The sequence below is a fragment of the Phascolarctos cinereus genome, unplaced genomic scaffold (genome assembly GCF_003287225.1).
Source record: "Phascolarctos cinereus isolate Bilbo 61053 unplaced genomic scaffold, phaCin_HiC Scaffold_7;HRSCAF=346, whole genome shotgun sequence".
NCBI lineage: Eukaryota > Metazoa > Chordata > Mammalia > Diprotodontia > Phascolarctidae > Phascolarctos > Phascolarctos cinereus.
Genome location: NW_027556180.1, coordinates 10,482,787 through 10,504,553, shown reverse-complemented (window position 1 = coordinate 10,504,553; position 21,767 = coordinate 10,482,787). Strand labels below are relative to the sequence as shown.

At 46.8% G+C, this 21,767-nt stretch overlaps 2 protein-coding genes across 2 annotated transcripts in view; both read left to right on the top strand.

Annotated features, from left to right (window-relative positions):
• Positions 1-928: 928 nt before the first annotated feature.
• On the top strand, positions 929-10,384 carry LOC110210215 (receptor-transporting protein 3). Its single transcript, XM_078147370.1, has 3 exons — positions 929-1,038; positions 3,083-3,407; positions 9,869-10,384. Exons 2-3 carry the CDS (start codon positions 3,249-3,251, stop codon positions 10,382-10,384), a joined length of 675 nt encoding a protein of 224 aa, XP_078003496.1. The 5' UTR covers positions 929-1,038; positions 3,083-3,248.
• A 6,269-nt stretch (positions 10,385-16,653) lies between these two features.
• MROH2A (maestro heat like repeat family member 2A) overlaps positions 16,654-21,767 on the top strand; it is a 61,652-nt gene continuing 56,538 nt past the window's right edge. The window contains exons 1-4 of the mRNA XM_078147474.1: positions 16,654-16,784; positions 16,923-17,028; positions 17,708-18,074; positions 19,209-19,340. Of these exons, the coding sequence (XP_078003600.1) occupies positions 16,691-16,784; positions 16,923-17,028; positions 17,708-18,074; positions 19,209-19,340 (699 nt within the window). The 5' untranslated portion in view covers positions 16,654-16,690. The remainder of the gene's footprint in view (positions 16,785-16,922; positions 17,029-17,707; positions 18,075-19,208; positions 19,341-21,767) is intronic.

Here is a 21,767-nt window from a genome sequence, read left to right as displayed (position 1 = left end):
CTCATAGAGTTGAAATTAGTTGCTTAGGGTCAGGCAGGATTCAAACCCAGGTCTTCTTGTCCCAGAATTAAAGCACATTATCTGGGTCTGGGTCCAGTGCTGCTTCCTTGAAGGACCAGGGGCCTCTTCAGTCTTCACTGTTTTTTTTTTCCACTTAAATCTAACCATTTTCTCACAGTTGACAGAATAGAAAACCTTCCTTTTCCATGAGCTTTCTCACTTTCCCCGTGTCCCATCCCCATCCCTGGCTGCCCTCCTTCGCCTCACTTCTCTTGACAAAACCACAGGGCTGCCTCGAGGCAGCAAGCAGGGGGCCTTATAGGTGCTGCCGACAGAGTCCTGGACCGCTCCCTCCTCAGACTGATGGGAGGAGGAGGTCATTCTCTCCAGAGGCTGGGCCTGAGCCTCCTGCTTCCTCTGACCCCCAGTCTGCTTTGCTTCCTAGGTCAGCTCAGGAGCCTGGTTTGATTCTGAAATAAAACCCAGGGGGCATACATTCAGGGGGTGAGTGCCTCCGCTGATGGCAAGGGGGCTGGGCATGTTCAGAGAGCCTAGAAACCTGACCTGTAGCCGGCTCATCAGGCTAGAGCAAGCCAGATGGGACCAAAAGACCCTGGAGGAGGAGGCAAGAGGCCTGAATTCTGGCTCCAGCTCCGAAACCCCACTTGTGAAACAGTAGCACAGCTTCTCCATGCCTCAGTATGCTTACCTGCAAAATGGGAACAATAATGCCCTCCTCGCCCATCCTCACTGGTATGCTCCGAGGCTCAAGTGACATTGTAGTTTTGTGATCCGGCTTCTGACCTTCCCCCTCCTCTGAACTTGCTCTTTACAGAGTCACGGGGCATCTCCTAGGTACCCAAATGCATGCCTTTTCTCAACCTTTTCTCCTTGACTTCTCTGCAGCAGCTGGCGCTTTCTGGTGGCCCTTCCCTCCTGCATGCTGGGCCAACTGGGTGACTCGAGGTTGCCGCACGTAGACCCAATCTCTTTGCTGAACTGTCTCCTGGACATTTCAAGGCGACGTTTGTAAGCAAGGTGAGTTTTAGGGTGTGTAAGGAGGGCTTTGTTATTGTCTTTAGACATAGTTCCAGGGTCCTTGATACTATTTCCCAAGAATTATGGTTGAAAACATCACCACGCTTGCATGGTGACATACAGGGATGACGTGACATACACCTGCGCTGTGCTAAGTCACAATGATATTGCTGAAGTTAACCTGGGAGCTTCATGCTGGCAAGATGCCTGTTTTGTCTGGTGCCCTATAAAGCAAGTGGGCACTGGTCAGTAAGTGGGGAACCCATTTTGGGATTTGGGTAACGCATAGAGGAATGCATGTGCCTGCCTTGATCGGCCGCCATCAAGGCTTGGGGGGAGTCTGTGTTTGCCTCAACCGGCCCCCACTGAGACTTAGGGGATGAGGATTTGTACTCCTATTCTTGCCCACCCCTGGGAGAAGTGTGATTAGGGAATACTGGAAGAGGTGGTGCTCCCATGACCAGCAACCCTATTGAGAAGACTAGACTAGAATAAAGAAAGCTCATTTAACCCCTTCGAAGCTGTCTTCCTGTCTGACCTGATCAAAAGTGCTAGAACACCTCTTAGCGTTAGGAACTGTCCTGTCTTCTCCTGTCCAACAAATAGTGTTACCTGTGTGTTTACCTGTGAAACAATGTCCCAGACGCATCTCAAACTACAGAGACTTCCAAGTCAGCCCTGAGCTTCTCTCCCGACTGAAGAACAGAAGTGGGGTTCTCTGAAAGGCCGAGGAAGTTATTGTTTGCCTGCCCTGCCCACCCCATCTGTTTTTTCTCTCATCCCTTGGGCTTTGCTTTCCAGAGTGATAACCAGTGATCTGATAACTGGAATTCCTTCTAACCAGTCAGGCCCCAAACATTTAATATGGGGGTGAACTTGCCTTTTCCCCCTTCTGGTCTAGCTATTATCTAGTTATGGTCTTCCTTTGGGGAGTGAATCAATCAATGAACCCATACATAAGCAGTTATTAGGCACCTACTGTGTTTTAGGAGCCGTGCTGGATAAATTCTGGGAATACAAAGGCAAAAAATGAAAGAGTCCCTGCCCTTGTGGAGCTTCCAATCCAACATAATGAGAAAAGCTATTCTGTTATTTCTCAGCTCTCTCCCATCTATTTTTTCCAACTTTAATAGGGCCTTATACATTGGTATAGGACTATTTCTAGCTCTCTAGCTGTGACATTAGTGTTTTTGTAATGACAATAAAACCTTGGAGTTGAGTGAAAGCCTGGGCGAGTCATGTTTTTGTCTCTAATGAGCTGAGTTAAAACCTCAGCTGTAGACTGCACCACAGACATGGAGCCTGGCTATGGCTGCTGCTTGGGACAGATGGTGGCAATGGGCTTGGTGAGTGAATGGGAGCAAGGAGTTGGGAGGGTGGAAGACCCCACGCACGAACCACTCAACGTAGCCTCGAAGCCCCTTTCCTTGATCGAAATAATCACTGGCCCTTTTGCCTTCTCCATTCCCTCCAGAATTGCTGAAGAACCTCTGCTAAAGTGAGGCTTCCTGAGGTACATGGGCCCATCTCTGGTTACCCTATGATTGCCCGTCATATTATATGTGGGGGAGGCTGCTAGGTGGCACAGTAGATAAAACGCTGGCCCTGAAGTCAGGAGGACCTGTTTATAACTGGTCTCAGACCAAACACTTGACACTTACTAGCTGTGTGACCCTGGGCAAGTCACTTAACCCCAATTGCCTAAAAAAACCAAAAACCAAAAAAAAACCCACATTATGTGTGAGGTACTTTTTGGGTCCCATCTTTAGGGGAGAGCCTAGACATAGATTAAACCTACATTTCAAACAATTTATCCTTGAGCATCATGGCAGGGTTTACTAAGCCAGAGTGTGAGAACAGACCCTTTGGGACCAGGAAGGCTCCAGCAGGACAGAACTCAATTCAAACCTGGTTGACCTGTTGTCCCATTAAACTTTGACTCTTGGGTGGAGGGGCTGGAAGGATTAGCTTATCTTTTCTGTTTCATTTTTAAAACTTTGAGGGAGGAGACCAGATATTTTACATTGTTTATGACTCTCTACAGGCCTGATACAAGAAAGTATCCAGTGTTCATAGCACCCACACCTGATGCACCCAGCCTCCATGCAGTTGTCTTCTATGGGCTGGAAGCCCCATTTCCTACTCCTGCAGAGGCTCTTCTGGGACAGAAATCTGGGTGCAATTGCACCCAGAATAGACCATAGAGAAGAATGACTAAGAATATGAACCTATGGGAGCAGATATTTCAACAGATAATTAGAGAGAAGAAACCTCAACACAGATGGACACTGGAGGTGGACAGTGGCCTTGAAGTCAAGAGCCTACAGCGGGGGTGGAGACAAAACAAGCATAAAGGCCTTGCAAGGTCAGTGGGGAGCCATGGACAGGGACCCTGTGGGTGCTTTGCCTGGGACAGAATGGGTGAGTGTTGGGGGAGAGTGGATGGGAAGTCACCAGGAAGAGAGCTCTAATCCACGGTGCTGTGATCCCTAGAAAGTGGTCAGCCATTCAGGGAGGCAGATATAACCACAGGACTTGAAAATTCAAGGAACTTTGAGAGTCATTTAGTACAAAGCCTTCATTTTATCAAAGAGGAAACCGAGGCGCAGAGAGGTGAGCTTGCTAAAGGTCACACAGTGAGTAAGAAGCAGACCTCAAATCCCAATGAACTTGTAATTTTGTGCACTTTCTACTTAATGTGAGTTAGCCCCCCACGTTTCCACGAGTAAGGAATTAGAGTGCAAGGTTGTGAGGGGAAGCAGGTGGGTATAACCTTGCCCTCAGGTGGATTGATCTGGGGCCAACCTTTGGGACCCTTGGTCAGGAGGAGAAGTTTTTGAGAGTTTGGTAGGGAGCTCCCTTATCGAAGACTTTAAAACCTTCTTCCCAGCAGCCTTTCTAATTAGTCTGCTTCTTTATCCTTTCTGCCTTAAGGATGCTTCCACCTACCAGATATGGCTTTAGGCCAGAGACTGGTTGTTCAGGGTCCCTGGCTCTGAGTGACCCTTTCATTGAACCTGGAGGGGGATAGGGACCCCAACCTCACCATACCATGTTACAAATTGGGACGCACAATACTATAGCCACCTAAAAGCGGAGATTTGTGCTGGGTGACCTCTTGAGGACTTTCCAGGCCATACTGCTGGGCTCTCTACCTGGTCCAAAGGGATAAGAAGCCAAAAGGAATCACCTGGTTTGTGATAAGGCTTCACCATAAGGGCAGTGGATATAGAAAGCAAAGCCTGGAGGGATAAATGTCCATTCTTAGCCAGTGTGGAGTCCAGTTTCAGGTTTAAGGGAGTTTTACAGCTAGTTGCTTGCTCAGGGCTTTTGTAGATCAAATGGCCAAGAAAGCTGCTCTCAGTCTTGGTGAAAGTGGTTCCAGGCTGGTGACCTTTCAGTGCAGCTGATGTGAAAGGTTGGGTTCTGGTAATAACTATGAACTCCAAAGCTAACTTTATTTTGTATTATTTCTGTATTCAAGCCCTCCTTTTGACTCATACTGGCTATGTGGCCCTAGACAATGCTGCATTGCCCCCAGGCAACTCTTTCAAGTCTAAAAGTTGCAGAGGTGCTGACCTGCACGGTGGAAGAAGTCTCTTCTTCTGGGACTTCCCTATATAGAATAATGTCAGTTTGAAGGCAAGTGACCATTTCAGGCAGTCGTTAGTCACACTGACTAGGACCTGGCCATACAGATGATTTCTTGGCTTCGATCCCTATCCCTAATTTTTATTGGTGATATTTTGTTTTTAGGTCACCTTCACTGCACATGTCTTTCCTCCCCCCCTTAGACAAACATCCCTTAGAACTGTGATGGGCGAAACTGCAATAACCGAAGGAACAAAGGTTTGAGCTTCTGAGCACATCGGAAAGTAAAATGTGCCAGTTGTCCAACACACGGGACCAGGGCCCCTCAGCTTTGGCATTGGACCCCGAATACAGAAGAGACAGATTTTTTGCATTCAAAACAATTAACCAAATAAGACCAATTAATTAAAAGAAAACAATTAACCAGAACACAAAATTAGGTGATCTGATTTCTAATGGAAGGAGAGGTTAGGGACTTTCCAAGTTGGGAGGAGGATAGTGAGGAGGCACAATTCACTGAAATCGGAAAAAGAGGTGTCCTCCTCCTCCTCCAAGTGTCTGTATGCAATCAAAGGAATATGGACACATTATGGGACAGGACCACTACCGGGATGGTTGTCAAGTAAGACGTCTGGTTCGCTTCAGATGTATAAATGTGAGAAGACTCCTTGCATTTAGTCTTTGGGTCTGACCGCATTTTTGGTCCTTAGTTAGGAGTCTCTAAGCAGCAGAGAGAGGCGGTCCAGCTTTCCAGCCATGTAGGGCTAGGTTCCAACAACGCAATAAAGTTTTATCACAGTTCCCACAATTAAATCAAGTTTTCTCAGAAGACGTAAATTGGACCAGATCCATGACTGAATAGAAAGGAACTAGGATAGCTCCAGAACTGAGTCACAAGGTGGAGTCAGTGAGATTCACTTAATCGCCACCACCACTCACTGTTCTAATTTCCTAAATTTCCCCTTTTGATTCATGGGGGAAGGAGGCAGTTATCTATAAGCCAAATCTATAAAGTTTTTCTTATAGTCATAATCAGAATTACATAAGTCAGGTTACAGATCCAAACTGCTTAGAGGACTCACAGTGGGCTAGTTTCAAGAAGGGAGATTTACATGTCCCCAAGACAGTCAAAAAAACCTCAGCAAACATGAACACCATGAATCAAAAGGCCAAAGCAATAATTCAATGATGATCACCAATATTAAATAACATCAAGTCTCCTTGGATCCTAGTAACCCATTCCCAATACCCATTTAATCACTTCATCTTCTCTTGAGTCCAAGATACAGTCACCTGGTCCTTGGAAACATCTTCTCTTGGACCTTCTGGAATAGGCCTCATTCTCAGGGCAGCTTTGAAGGGGGCTCTGCTTCTCTGGTTCCAAATCACTTGAGAAGTTCCTAGATAATTCTAAAATCTGTCAACAGCAAGATTTAATACAATTGAATTCAATCTCTTAAATGTGGTTTTCTAATAACTGCTTCATGTGATCAAAACCAGTTGAAGCCTAATGGAACTAACCCTATTAACAACAGAGCTATAAGAGGAACATAAAATTAGGAACCCATAATTCACCTGAGACTTTAGAGAATTTCAGTTTTTATATACCACTTGCTGTTTTTATACTTACTTAATCCCTGAGCCCGATACAAGAATTCCAAAAAAAATTGGTGAGGTTCTGACTTGTAAAATGAACCCTCTTCTATTTTAAAATGATCATACAGCTACTTTTAAATGGGACAATAATTTCACTTTCTTTACAATTATCAATGCCATTTTGTATGTGAGATTCTTAAATTCAATTCTGAGAATTTAACATACTCAAAGCCCTGAATTTCAATGCCAGATACATTTGGAAGCCAATCATATATAGATGTAAATATAGTTCTTAGAGAAAGCAGTCTAATCCTGTTGCTTTCTCCAAATTTACTATTCCATCTAATTAGAAAACTTTTGTGTCTTTGTCTTATCAGATTGTCTAGCGCCCCCTGCCCCTTAGGAGGCTATCATCCCCATATTATAATTTGACCACAAATACAGATTAAAATTGTAAGCTTTTTGTACTTTCCTCCTATTATAGTAACTCAGAGATGTTTCAGTATCAGTATATTAATTAATAGATTTAGTATTATACTTACAGAATTTCCTCTGCTCACCTGCCCTGATTATAGAAATTTGCTATGAAAGAAAAGGAGGGATACAGTTATAATAAGAAGAATAAGGAAAGACAGAGCTAAAAGACAAAGAAGCAGTCCAGAAAATTTAACCAACATGCCCAATGTGTCCTCCAACATGTCCTCCAGCTTGGTCAATGTTCCACTTCTTGGAGGCCACCACCTCTGCCAAGAAGGGAGGAGGGTACATTTTAATGTGTGGGCTCAGCTTGCTTTTTGTAACTACATATCACTGAGGGTGGTTGATATGCAGAGATCATGGTGTCTGGATCTGAACTTGGTACTTAGATAAGGTCGGGTGAGGGCAGAGTGCAGGGGGATCATCCTTTCTTCTTACTGCTGAAAGCTATGCCCCTCAGCACAGCCCAAGAAGATGTGAGCTTTTTTGCTCATTGCATCCTGCTGCTAGCTGATGTCACTCTTGCAGCCCACTGAGACCTTTAGATCCTTGCAGAACAACTGCCGTCTATCCAAGCCTCACTCTCTACTGTATGGAATTTCATCTTAATTGGTTCAGTCTGGTGCTCTTGCCTGGCAAAATCCTTCTGGATCCTCTCTCTCTCTCTTCTCTCTCTCTCTCTCTCTCTCTCTCTCTCTCTCTCTCTCTCTCTCATCTGCCATGATAGTCATCCCTCCAAGCTTTGGGTCATTGGCAAATTGGATGAGACTGCCCTCTAAGTCTTTATCCGATATCAGAGGATGAAAGATTTGGAGCTGGGAGGGGCACTATAAGTCATCTGGCCCCATATACACAATAAAGTCAAAATGGCTTCATGATTTAGATATAAAGGCTGATACTGTAAGCCAACTGGGAGAGCAAGGAATAGTTTACCTATCAGATTTATGGAGAACAGAAAAATTCATGACCAAACAGGAGATACAGAACATTATGAAATACAAAATGGATAACTTTGGTTACGTTAAATTGAAAAGTTTTACACGAACAAAGCCAATGCAACCAAGATTAGAAGGAAAGTAGAAAACTGGGAAAGAATTTTTACCACCAGTTTCTCTGATAAGGGCCTCATTTCTAAAATATAGAGAGAATTAAGTCAAATTTATGAGAATACAAGTCGTTCCCCAGTTGATAAATGGTCAAAGGATATGAACAGGCAGTTCTCAGATGAAGAAGTTAAAGCCATCTATAGTCATATGAAAAAATGCTCTAAATCACTGTCGATTAGAAAAACACAAACCAAAACAGCTCTGAGGTACCACTTCACACCTATAAGATTGGTCAACATGACAAAACAGGAAAATGATAAATGTTGGAGAAGATGTGGTTTAATTGGAACACTAATGCATTGTTGGTGGAGTTGTGAAATGATTCAACCATTCTGGAGAGAAATTTGGAACTATGCCCAAAGGGCTATAAAAATGTGCATACCCTTTGACCTAGTAATAGAACTTCTAGGGCTGTATCCCAAAGAGATCATAAAAATGGGAAAAGGATCCACATGTACAAAAATATTTATAGCAGCTCTTTTTGTGGTGGCAAAGAATTGGAAATTGAGAGGATGCCCATCAACTGGGGAATGGCTGAATAAGCTGTGGTATATGAATGTAATGGAATACTATTGTGCTATAAGAAATGATGAGCAGGCAGACTTCAGAAAAACCTGGAAAGACTTGTGTGCTCTGATTCTGCGTAAAGTGAACAGAACCAGGAGAACATTGTACACAGTAATAGCCATGTTATGTGATGACTAATGTTGATAGATTCAGCCCTTCTCAGTAATACAAGGATCTAAGACATCTCCAAAGGCCTCATGATGGAAGATGCTATCCACAAAGAAGGAAGAATTATGGAGTTTGAATGCAGATTGAAGCACACTATTTGCTATTTTTTTTCCTTCTGTTGTGTTTTGTTTCCTCTTTCTGGTGATTCCTCCTATTGGTTCTAATTTTTACTTACAACATGACTAATGTGAAAATATGTTTAATAGGCATGTATATGTATAGCCTATATCAGACTGTGCTCTGTCTTGGGGAGGGTGGTGGGGAGGAAGGGAGAGAAAAATTTTAAACTCAAAAGCATATGGAAGTGATTGTTGATAAAATAAATTAATTAAAAAAATGAAATAAAATATTAAGTCATCTGGCCCAACCCCCTCACTTATTGATGAGGAGACTGGGTCCCAGAAAGGGAAAGTGTGACTTGCCCAAGACCACACTTTGAGTAAATAGCAGAGTCAGGTTCACTTGTGGGCTCTGCTGATCTGGGGAGACCCAGAGAGGAAGACATCTCCAAAGGACCCTTCATGGTATTGCTTTACACAAATTGTCCTCTTGCAAACCACTGCTCATATTTACATACCACCTGAAGGTTTACATCTGAGTAGGTGGTTTCCTCTGGTCTTTTCTCCCCACAACCCTGTGGGGGCCTATTACATGTGCCATTATCTCTGTATCAAAATCTAAGTGGCTGCTGAGTCTTGTGAATTCAACCTCTCCCACACGTCTTGTGTTTACTCCCTTCTTGCCACTCAGATAGCCCCAGGTTGGGCCCTCATCCCCTCTCCCCGAATGATGTGGCATGGGCCTTCTCATCGGTTTCAAGGCTCTTCTCTTTCCAATCTACCCTCCACAAAGCTGCCCAAATCACATTCCTGAAGCTCTTAACCCTATAATTATCCCCATTTTACGCTGGAGCAAACTGAGGTGGGCAGGTTAAGAGACTTGACAGTAAGTATCTGAGACAGGATGCAAGCTCAGGTTTTCCTGACTCCCAGTTGCTCCACCCATACCTAGAAATGCTTATTGGTTGAATTCACGCCATGGTTTTACCTAGTTATGGAATCTTGTGCCTCAACCTGAGAGGCAGAATGGTGATATGAATAATGGGTCATGACCACCTGGGTTCAAATCCTGCCTCAGACTTTTTCCACAGCCATAAAATAAATGGTTGGCTTCTAAGATTCCTCACATCTCAAACTCTAGGATGCCACGAATCTCCTCTGCAGAATGAGGAGTAGGCTTAGATGTTATTGATGGCCCCTTGAGCCCCACGGGGTTGTGGGACCACTCTGGACAGACTGCTTGACTCTTCTCTCTCCTGCCTCAAGTTTCAGTGCTCCTTGTGTGGACACAGCTGGGTCTCGGCCCAGGTGCTGATTCTCTTCCAGATGTGCCTGCAGAAACCCTATGGCCAGGTCAAGATGAGGGTCTTTGCTCAGCACTGTCAGAAGTGCAGCACGACCCTGTTTGAGGAGCCCGAGTTCAGCCAGAAGGGCATCCAGGGGGTCCTGGGCTGTCTGGTGGCACAGATTCTGCTGAAGTGCTACGGGGAAAGTGTTCCCCTTGGGGCAGCCCGGGAGGACCCTTTCAGATCAGCCATTGTCAGTGGGCCTCATGACACTGAGAACTGCGAGGCATGTTTGCTGGGCATCTTCTGCCAGAGCCAATCAGACAGCAAGGTCTCAAATCCACAACCGGCCCTTCCCGGAACCATCAACAACTCCACCCAAGACCAACAACCTGCCTTTAAAAAGAGGAAGCTGCTCCTGCTGTTTTCCTTTTGTATTGTAATGATCGTGTTTGTGGTGCTGATGGTCAGTCTTCCAGTCACTGGGCTCCTTTAGCCAGAGCCCTATCCAGCCTGCGGGACGGTCAATGTCTAATGACCGGTGGCTCTCCAAAGATACACAGGTATCTGGATATGCGTTCACATACGTGCATGTTCACACACTATTAAGTTTGATTGGTATGACTAAACGTCTCCATCATTTTCTTAAGTCTTGGCAAGTAGCTAAACAATGCAGCCGGCCTTTGCCTTACGGTTTGCCTTTTTTCTGAGATGTAAATGCTCACTCGCAGAATTAGCGAGGGTGGGAGTCTGTTCGAGCTGGCTCCAGCGAGCTCCTTCCTTGACAAAGACGAGGTGACTGGACCCTTTCCCTCGGATGAGACATTTAGAGTGTTTGACAAGACTTAGGCTCCTTCTGAAACCAGAAACACAAAGCTTAGTTCATACTTAGCAAGAGAAAGATGGCCTTTTGTCTTCTGGGCTGTGAGCACACTTCCCAGAAGCTTGCCCTGCCCCCTATTTTGACTGAATTGCACCATGTGCCCAAATTACTAGTTGAGACTTTGCAGTGGATAGAGTACTGGCCCTGGAGTCAGGAGGACCTGAGTTCAAATCCAGCCTCAGACACTTGACACTTACTAGCTGTGTGACCTTGGGCAAGTCACTTAACACCAATTGCCTCACACACAAAAAAGGCAGATTCTTCAACATTCCAGAATTTGATGCACCAACATAATGGCACCCACACTCCTGCAGGACCTAATCATCCTCAGAAAATCTCCCTTCAAGTTGGACTTTGTTCTGGATCTCCTCCTTCATCAATGGTATATGCCTTCGAACATTTATTTTAGGGCAGCTAGGCGGTGCAGTGCATAGAGCACTGGCCCTGAATTCAGGAGTACCTGAGTTCAAATCCAGCCTCAGACACATAACACTTACTAGCTGTGTGACCTTGGGCAAGTCACTTAACCCCATTGCCTGGCCAAAAAAAAAAAAAGAAAAGAAAAGAATATAGAAGGTGTGGGTGGAAGTGGGGGCGGTGGCTCCAGTATGGGTGGTTGCTCCAAGAAGGCTTGGGATGGCTGAGAAGTTTAAGGGTAGTCCCTGGGATGATCATGGTGGCTACATGGGTTATTCTCCCAAGGAATGAGAATCATTTCCATTTTCATGTTCATGGTGGCTGTGTGGACCCTGCCCTCATTCAGGGACCACTGATAATGCCAGGAACCTATCAACCTATCAAATGACTGTCTCCAGGTTTGCTTTTATTCGAAGCTCTTTGTTTGGATAGGATTGTTTTCCTGGGGGTGGGATGGGGAGGCTAATGCAGGGGCCAGGGGATGGGAGGGATTCCCTTCTTTGGGAGCCTCTTTCTTTTGTTGCTATTGAATAGGACTTTTAACAGTCAGCAGAAAAGAACTTTGGTGAAGATCAACAATGGGGGAGAGAAATGCCGTGCTCTTTGAGACTTCACCCTCGGAGAGCAGGGGACCCGTCTCCTTCATGACTGCGCTGGTGGGTGGCCTCTGCTCACCTTGATACTCCAGGGGGTATGATCAGTGTGGACTTACCCAAAGAGAATTTTGGCACAAGGCTCGCCCGCAGGGAATCTGTGCCGTCCTCCCTGATCTGCTGTATTGCAATGACCCCTAAACAGCGAGTTTGGCACAGTGGAGCCAACCATGAATGTGATTTAGTGGTATGGTCTTCACTTGCGAGCAAAGACGTGAAAGGAGTAAATGAAGAATGGATAGGAAATGAGTGCTGTGGAGACGCTGTCTGCGGCACCTCCCTTACCTAGGCTGCCTACAAGCCTAGAGCGATGTCCCAAAGCCAGTCATTCCAGAGAGAGTATAGTGCTTAAGTTCTGCAGCCCTCTTGGGAGCTGCCAGCACCCCAAATGGGGCAAAGCTTTCCCACTACTGGCCTGTGTGGCCCATTGGCTTTCCCTCTCACTGCCTTCTAGAAGGTCACAGTTGAGTTAGCCAGAGACCTCCTGAACAAGGGCAGCATGTCAGGCTTTCCCTTCTGGATTCAGGCTGGATTTCTTGTCCATCCCCTCTTCAGATGCCACTCTGTCTGCTTGAGCCTTTCTGGAAACCTCTTCTGACTTGGCGCTTGCCCCACCTCCTTAACATAAGAAAGTAGGTACAGGGCCAGAGAGGCTCTCTTCATCCTGACAGCCATCCTGAACGCCTCTTCTCTTGGCCTCAATTTGCTTCTCAAAGGGTACCTGCTGGCTGCTCCGGTAGCATTCCCAGCTCTGTGGCTCTTCAGGAAAAAGGGGAGAGTAATGAGGAAGAAGGGACATTTATCATGTGGATGTAGAACCCTGAAAGACACTCAGACTCATGTAAATCATGACCTATTTCTTTTTTCTGAGATGTAATAATCACAGAGACAATTGACCTTTTCTTCTGCCCCATCTTGTCTTAGCAGGGCTTCCTACTACTTCGTCTTTCCGTGCCTTCATTATCCCCCTGGAAACCAAGCCAGCTCTGGGACAAGCAGAGACTTCTTTGCAGATTAAAGCTTCCTGACTTGGGGGGCTGGAGCTTAAAGGATTCTTGCCAAGTCCTTTGCTTAACCATGGAATTACCTTGTACTGATAGAAATCATCTCTTCCTCTCCACCATGAAGGTTTCATAGATTACTAGGTTCAGTATGTGTGTGTGTGTGTGTGCGTGTAAGCGCACACACTCCCATGTGTGCCTGAGCATCTGTGTATGTTCTGGTGAAGGGAGAATAAACTTCAACTGATTGGAGCTCTCACTCAAAGGAGCTTCAAATGAATCAACCAATCAACAATGATTTTGTAAGTAGCCACTATGTGCCAGACACTCTACTAGATGGTGGAGACATGAAGACAAAAATGAGATGGCGTCTGCTCTCAGAAGAGCTTGGCTTCTAATAGACTTGAATGCTGGGAATTTTGCAAATTGTCTGAACTCTATTTGTACCAGCCTATTCTACAGGACCATTAATTTTATTTTTAATTTGAAAAGTCTTGTAGATTAAAAAAAGTCATTTCCTTCATTTCCAAATTCTATCTCGTAGACTTACTAGCTTTGTGACCCTGGGCAAGTCACTTTAACCTATCTATGCCTCAGTTTCCTCATCTGAAAAATGAGGAAAATAATAATGCCTATCTCACAGGGTTGTTGTGAGGCATGAATAAAATGGCGCATTTATGCAAAACACCTTACAAAACTTAAAATTCTGTATAAATGCTAGCTATTATTAGAATTGTAATGATTTCTCTTCCTTTCCTAGGAAACCACCCCTTTAAACAAAAAAGAGGGAGAAAAAGGCAGGTCATCAGAACTAACCAATACATTAACCAAGGCTGACAGGGTATACCATGCTCCATCTCCACAGTCCTGCACCTCTGAAAAAAAGGACAATCATGAATTTTAGATTTACTTAAGAATGAAAATGAGTAACAGAAGAATGGTGAAAACACACTCTGTAGCCACCAGGAGATTAAGCTCTCCTCTCCAAGAAAATAGCGGTGGTGGGCTGTGGTGCAGAGTGGGGAACACCATCTCCACAAAGACCTATACTGCAAGATAGGAGAGCTGGTTGTCTTTTCTGTGGGAAATATGATGAATGAATGATCTCTTAACTTGTGCCCAGCTCAATATCCCTCCCTCCCTCTCTCTTTCTCCCTTCTTCCTTCTCTCTGTTTCTGTCTCTCTTCCTTCTGTCTCTCTGTTTCCCTCCCTTTCCCCTCCTCCTCTCTGTTTCTTTCTTACCCCTTTTTGTCTCTATCTGTCTGTCTGTTTCTCTGATAAGGTCAATTTTCCAGGCCCAGACATATTGCATTCTAGCATATTGAGAAAACTGATTGCCTGACCACTGCCAATGATCTTTTTCTTTTCTTTTGGTGGCAATTGGGTTAAGTGACTTGCCCAGAATCACACGGCTAGTGAATGTTATGTGTCTGAGACTGAATTTGAACTCGGGTCCTCCTGACTCCAAGGCCAGCGCTCTACCCACTGCACCACCTAGCTGCCCCAAAGCCAATGATCTTTGAAAGATATTGGAGAGCCAGAGGGGTGCTAGAGGATTGGAGAGGGGCAAATGTCTTAATTTGACCCCCAAAAAACAAAATGTGGAGTTTTAGTGGGGGAGCTGGGGAAAGAAGTTGGCCCTGCCAACTACAGGTCAGTGGGCTTGATGTTGACTCGAGCATGCATATAGAGGATTAGATGATTAAAGAGATGGCTGGTGAACGTGGAGGAAGGGGGGCAATGATCACAAAGAGTCAACGTGAACTCCATTCTCACCAAGAAAAGGTCATTCCAGACCAACCTCAGCTTTCCTAGTCTGGCCAGTTTATCAAGGCTTTAGCACGACACTTGACAAAATCTCTGACACGCTGTATTTGTGGACGAGGAGAAGGGATGCGGGTTAGATGACAATCCAGTTACAGAGATTCAGAGCCGACTGGGTTGCAGGGCCCCAGATTCGTCGATGACCCGATATTTCCTCGGAAGGTCTTCAGTAGAGCGCTCCCGGGCTCTGTGCTTGGTCCAACGCTGGTTAACATTTTTATCAGTGGTTTTGCCGCTGCTAGAGATGGGATGCTTAGTTAGTTTGCACTAGGGCATAGCTAACCCATTGGACGAGAAAGTCGCCTCTCCATAGGTGAGAGGCTAATAGAGACAGGAGTAAACGTCTGGGCCACCAAGAGCTTAATTAATTTGTATAATGTTTACTGTCTGCTCTGATGGAGGGAGTGAATTTACCAGGAGCTCTCCACGCTAATGGAATCACGTTTGGGCTGGGGGGGGAATGAAGTCTTATTTCATTTTATGTTTTTATTAATTTATTTTGATCTATCAGCAATCACTTCTATAAGCTTTTGAATTTAAAATTTTTCTCCCCCTTCCTCCCCACCTCCCTCCCCAAGACGGCGCACAATCTGATACAGGCTATACATATGCATTCCTATTAAACGTATTTTCACATTAGTGATGTTGTAAGGAAGAACCAATAGGAGGAACAATGAGAAAGAGGAAACAAAACAGAAGAAAAATAGCAAACAGTCTGCTTCGATCTGCATCCTAGCTCCATAGCTCTTTCTCTGGATGTGGGCAGCATTTTCCATCATGAGGCCTCTGGGGATGTCTTAGATCCTTGCATTGCTGGGAAGGGTTCAGTCTATCAATATTAGCATCGCACAACGCGGCTGTTGCCGTGTACAACGTTCTCCTGGCTCTGCTCATTTCACTCGGCATCAGTCCATACAAGTTTTTCTGAAGTCGGCCTGCTCATCATTTCTTATAGCACAATAGTATTCCATTACAATAAAGTCTTATTTTTAAAAAATGACTTGACCAGGATGGGGGGGGGGTAGCAGTTTATCTGAGAAAAGTCCGGGGGTCCCAGTGGCCAGCAAGCTTGTGGGATAGACCTTTGAGGGCTTCGGAGAGTGAAGGTCCTGACTCCCCTGCCCTGGCTGGGCCCCATGGCCAGGGCTGTGGTCAGCCCCGGACCATCTGTGTTGGGAAGGACTTGGCTAGCCCGGACGGGGCCAGAAGGGCTGTTCAGAGTCGTGGGGCGCTCTCCTAAAGGCCTCCTTCCAAAGGACGCCCAGGGGTCAGGGCACTCTGCTGTCAGCTGGGCCTGCAGGGGGTGGGCGAAGGTCAGCAGAGGCTTCCAGCCCCTAGAGCTGCCCCTCCTCCCCGCCCCTCCCTGCAGGGCCTGGGCCTCCCCTCTCAGGCAGCTGCAGGGGGCGCCAGAGAGCAAGAGGCCTGGCCCGGGAGGAAGTCCTTGCTGGCCAGCCTGGGGAAGAGGCTGGGGCGCTGCCGGAGGGTAAGAGGCCGGGCCCGGCTGGCGTCGTCGGGGGGGGGGCAGGCCAGGGGACCGAGGGTCAGGGGTGCCCCATCAGACACAGGGGGAAACTGAGGCCCGGGAGGGGGAGGAAGGAGGAGGGAAGGTCACACAGGGAGCCAGCATGGCGGGGGGGCCTGAACCTGGGACCTCTGACCCCAGACCACAGCTGGACCCTCCCGGCCACCCTGATGGCCTCTGTCCCTCCCTCCCCTCCTCCCTCCTCCCTCTCTCCTTTCTTCTTTCCTTCTCTTGTCTCTGTCTCTCCCCTTCCTCCCTCCCTCCCTCCCTCCTTCCTTCCTTCCTTCCTTCCTTCCTTCCTTCCTTCCTTCCTTCCTTCCTTCCTTCCTTCCTTCCCTCCCTTCCTTCTTTCCCTCCTTCCTTCTCTCCTCCCCTTCTTCCCTCTCTCCTTCCTTCCTTCTCTCTCTTGTCTCTGTCTCTCCCCTTCTTTCCTTCTTTCCTTTCTTCTCCAGGGTGAAGCATCACCAAAGCTGTGTGGTCCGAGGAAGAGGACGGAGGGGGCATGGAGAAGAAGGCTCTGGTCCCTGCCAGGCTGAGCATCTCAAACCCGATGCTGGCCTCAGAGCTGCCTGGGTCACCTGGGCCGTCGTCCGGAGGTACAGAAGGACGCTGGGAGGGCATTCCTCCCTGGGATTTCGGACCCTGTCCCGGCTGGACAGAGGAGGAGAGAGAGGCTCTGGTTCACCTGCCCCAAGGGGCGCCCTGACCACTGCAGTCTTCCTGCCCTGGGCCAGCTGCTCACAGAGAGCACTCCTTGTCCTGGGGCCGAGCCCGAGTCACTGACCCAGGCCGCTGGTGCTGGTCTGCTGGAGGCTGGCGGCTGCTCTGCCGGAGAAGAGGGTCTTCGTCCCTTTCCTGCCTCCCAGGGAGGGCTCTCAGTAGGGTGGTGATGTGGGCAGACTTCCCCAATCTCCCCTCGTGCTCTTCTGAAGCCCACCCACTCACCCACACACCCACCCTCCCTCCCGTGACTCCCAAGTGCTCTGGGCTCACCAGCTGCCCTTAGGAGAGGGAAGAAAGAAAAGACAGCAGGGCATCTATTTTTGTTGGTGGTTAAAGTTTCCCAAAGGCTTTTCCTCCACAACTTCATTTAGTCCTCCCAATGGTGCTGTGATGGGGAAATAGAGGCCCATGCTTCAGCTTCTGGCTCAGGGTCACTGAGGCAGGTTTGAACACAGTTCTCCCTTCTCTGGGTCAGGCATTCCTTCCACCCTACCCACATTGGCCTGTCTGAGCCTGTGTGAGCCTTCCTGGAAGGTCAGCTCATCGAGAGGAGGAATCTGTTCATTCCTGGCTCTTAGCAGAGCTCTGGGCACATAGGAGACCCTTGATAAATACTTGTTGGTGTATTGAATTTAAGGAACTAAAACACACACACAGAGGAAACTGACTATATTGGAATATAACGATCAAAATATTTTTTTAAAAAGTTCACGGATTCCAGGTTAGGAGCTTCTGGGATACAGCAAGTGTTTAAAAAACTCCCATTATGAGTAAAAGATGATGCTTTAATCCAAAGGAATCAATCTCTCATGGTAAAATTTCAGGCATTTGTCACGTGGTCATGGGAAATGTTTTGGGCCAAGAATGGGCTCCCCAGCCCTCCTCACAGCAGCTGGTATAGGGTACCACCTTCCTTACGCGTCTGTGTGTGCAGCGGCATCTGTCACCAGAGTAGCCTGGCTCTTTCAGGGGTTTACCAACAAGTCACCAACCTCCTGAACATCGTGGATGAAGATGACCAGGAGGGTGCCGGTCTCAGCAGTCAAGAGGGTCACGGGTCCAAGATGCGCAAGGCGCTGGCCAGCACAATCATCATCCAGAAAGCTAATGAGGAGCCCTCAGAGGTCATGACGGTGCTCATCCACAGCCTGCAGCTGGGGGAGGTAGGATGCTCCCAAGAAGCCCCTACGTGCGTTGGCATGCACTCGCAGGGGCCACGTGGAGAGGGTCGAAAAGGATTCCCTGACTGTAAGGGGTTGGAGTCAGGGCCTCAGACACATGCTGGCTGTGTGACCCTGGCCAAGTCACTTAACCCCTGCCTGCCTCAGTTTCCTCAACCGTGAAATGAGAATAATAATAACAACACTGACCTCCCAGGGTTGTGAGAATCAGATGAGAGCATCTTTGTAAAGTACTTTGCAAACCTTACAGCACTATTAAATAGAATATGACTATTTCTGTTACTCCACCATGGTGCCATTCAGGAAAGGGCTTACCAAAGACGAGGGACTTAAGCTGGGCCTTGAAGGTTTGAGGGTGATGAAGTTGATGAAGCTGATGAAGAGGGTGGAGGAGAGGCTGCCCTCAAACGTGGCTGGGGGATGGCGCCCTCTCTACTGGCCGGTCTTGGCCAGCTAAAGCCAAGCTTCTCCTATAGGAGAGGATTGAGAAGCAGGACAGGAAATGGAAGTTGGGGCCCTGTGATTCTCTGCGTGCCAGCCCGCCTCAGGCCCAGGGCTTTGGGGAATCAGAAGATCAGAGGCTTTTGAGCTGGAGGGGATGGGGGAGGTCATGCAGCCCTACCCAGCTGGGCTCAAGACCATACAGGGAGTGAATCTCAGAGCCGGCTGAGTTTGAGCCCGGGTTCTTGCCACGGCTCAGTCACAGAGGTGAACGGACCTCTTAAAGGGGTGAAAAAGCCTTTATTCCAGGCTCGCTGTGTGGTAAGCTCTGGGGCTATAGATACCAACGTGAGATAGGCCGGAGACCCTGCTTTCAGTGAGCTTCTGTTCTAATGGGGAGACCAAACATACACAGGGGAGGGGCGGCCAGTGACGGGAGCATCTGGGCAGCCCAAGGATGATGAGCGAGTCAATTAACAGGCAGCCTGGTGGAGTGCTTGACATCAAGGTTAGAAGACATGCCCAAGGTCCCCAAGTTAGGCAGCCGTGGGAGTAACAATGGACATCGACAACTCTTAGAGATCTTATGTGGGGGGAGTCAGCAGGGCCCAGGCCCCGATCCCAAGGCCAGCCGGCTTCCCAGGCCCATGGCCAAGTCCTCTGCTTCCTCCCCAGATCTCCATCAAGCGGAAGGTCAGCATCTACACCATTCTCCAGGGCATCATCCAGCAGGAAGGGGAGCTGGACGAGGAGTGCGTGCAGACACTGGTGAACCTCGCCTCCAGGGAAATGAGGGAGATCCAAGAGGTGCGGTCATAGGGTTGGGGGGGATGGGGTGGGAGGGGGGTTTCGAGGATTGCCTTTTCCTAGGACTCTCATCCTCACCCAAGCATTAACAGCAGCAACAACAAAATGCAAACAAAATAAACAAACTAAAAAACCCTGAAGAAAGTAAAGCAATGCAAAAAATGTTACCGATGATTGGGTGAGAGTAGATCCTCGGGTTATCTCCTGGCTGTTAAAAGAAGCAAAACCTGCATCTGTTAGCCTGGGCAGCACAGGCAGCCGCATGCCTGTCTGGGGCATGGAAAATGGCTTTTGGGGGCTGGTTAAACTGCGGAAATTCGCAGCATTGCAGCCCTCCAGCCCCCTCCCTTGCCCCACTCTAAGACAGTTTTCCGTCGTTCTTTGACGTCATCTCACAATTCATTCCTTGGGGCGTAGTAGCATTCCGTTAAGTTTTCCATGAAAAGTCCAGTTCTTCCATTGAGCGCAAATAGACTTCCCAGTAATATCCTCTCAGGAGGCCACTCTTGTAAACCCATACACACACACACACACACACACACACATATGTGTAATTTGTTTAAGTGTGCTATAGCTTCTCTGTTTAGTTGTCTTAACGCTTTGTACTTTGAATTTAGTTTGTCTGGAATCATGTGTATAACTCCTAATTTTCAAGAATCAGCTGAAATTGAATAATCCAAAATAGTTTACTCTAAAAACAGACAAAAGATATTTTATTTATTTTATACTGGAGATGGCCTAGCACAGGCTGAACCAGATTAAAATATATTGGGAATACCTTTTTTTTTTTTGAGGCAATCAGGGTTAAGTGACTTGCCCAGGGTCACACAGCTAGTAAGTGTCAAGTGTCTGAGGCTAGATTTGAATTCAGGTTCTCCTGACTCCAGGTCTGGAGCTCTAACCACTGGGCCACCTAGCTCCCCCTGTAATTGGGAAGTATTTAACAAAATAAATAAAAATACAATAGAACATAGATAATGTTAATATGTGGTTTTCTAAGTCAACATGGAACTCACAGGGCTCCTTATGGATGGTCACTGCTTTAAACCTTTAGTGTCTTGATGCCTCAGGTATGTTTCTTATAGACCCTACATTTTGGATTCTGCTTTTTAAACCCTTTTTGAAACTCTTTCCTTTTTCATAAGGATGTACTTTTCATTTATACAACATTATCACAGTCTAGGTTTTTTCCCCTCAACTAGATTTTGTGAATATTAATTATTTTTACATGCAATTTTTATAAATTTAAAAACATGTAAACATTTTATTTCAGTGATGTTAACCCTGCCACTGCTTCTATACACGTCCCCCAAGATTCTCCCCAACAAGAGTAAATAATTCCCAAATTTCTGCTGCTGCCGAAGAAGGTTTTCAGAGCTTTTCCTGTCCTTCTCATGGTCCCAGACAGGACGCCTCTTTTGCCGTGGCTTCCTCCTCAAAATCACTTGTTTTTTCATGTATAAGTCCCACTCTCATGGCGATCCTATTCCACCCCTCCCTCTTCCGCAAGGTCACTGGCTGGCTTTTGTTCCTCTTTCACGGGATTCGGTTTGCAGCGAGTCTTTCCCAGATGTCTGGCCATCTGACAAACTGGGACCTCAAAGTGACGCTAGTGAGATCTGCTCACAGCAGACTGTAGAGTCAACACTCATTCACTCATTGGTTTAAAACCACTCTGACTTATTAACCTGTTTTATGGTTGAGCTACATATCAAAGGCCCTGGATGGACTAGACTTCTTCTTTAGGACTGTCTGGAATCTCTTTCTTAAGTTAATACTGTTTTCTCTCTTATAGTCCTATTTTTCTTGATTTGTGATATTTCCCATCCCATTTCTCCTTTCATCCTTATGCTGGATGAGAAATCTTGTGCGATTTGGATCGGTGTTTTAAAATATGTGATGTGTTTCCTTCTGGCCGTTTGCAATATCGCCTCTCTCGTTGAATCTGAGTTTGATGACAACATGTGGACAAGTTGAACTTAGCATGCATTTCTGTGGGTGTCCCTTCACTCACAGCCTTCTTAAATCCTCTTCCCATTGCCCTGACTCTTAAATTCCTTTTTCTCTTTGGTTTGGCTTATTCAGCTTTTTCTTTGGCCCACCATCAGAACGATTCCATTCCTCAGTGAACCCAGAATGGATCTCAGCACTGAACCGCCTGGCCATCTTTTTCTTCCTCCCTTACTGGTTCCATCTTTGTTGATGCTCTCATCTTTCACTATCTCTCTTCATTAACTTATTATTTACATGGAAGAGTCTTGAGGGTTCCAGGTGCTGTTTCATTTCTGGGGCTGTGGCTCATATTATTTCATCGTGTTTTTCCTTCTGGCGTCTTGTTTTCTATTGTCTCATGATACTTATTTGTTGTACCCCAAGGTGCTTCCATTTGAAGGGTACCATAATGGCATCAGAGGCAGGGTTTGAGCC

Coding starts and splice junctions, on each gene's coding strand:
- LOC110210215 (XM_078147370.1), top strand. CDS start 3,249: ATGACTAAGAATATGAACCTATGGGAGCAGATATTTCAACAGATAATT. Junction 3,408..9,868: donor ATAAAGGCCTTGCAAGGTCA/GTGGGGAGCCAT, acceptor TCCTGCCTCAAG/TTTCAGTGCTCCTTGTGTGG.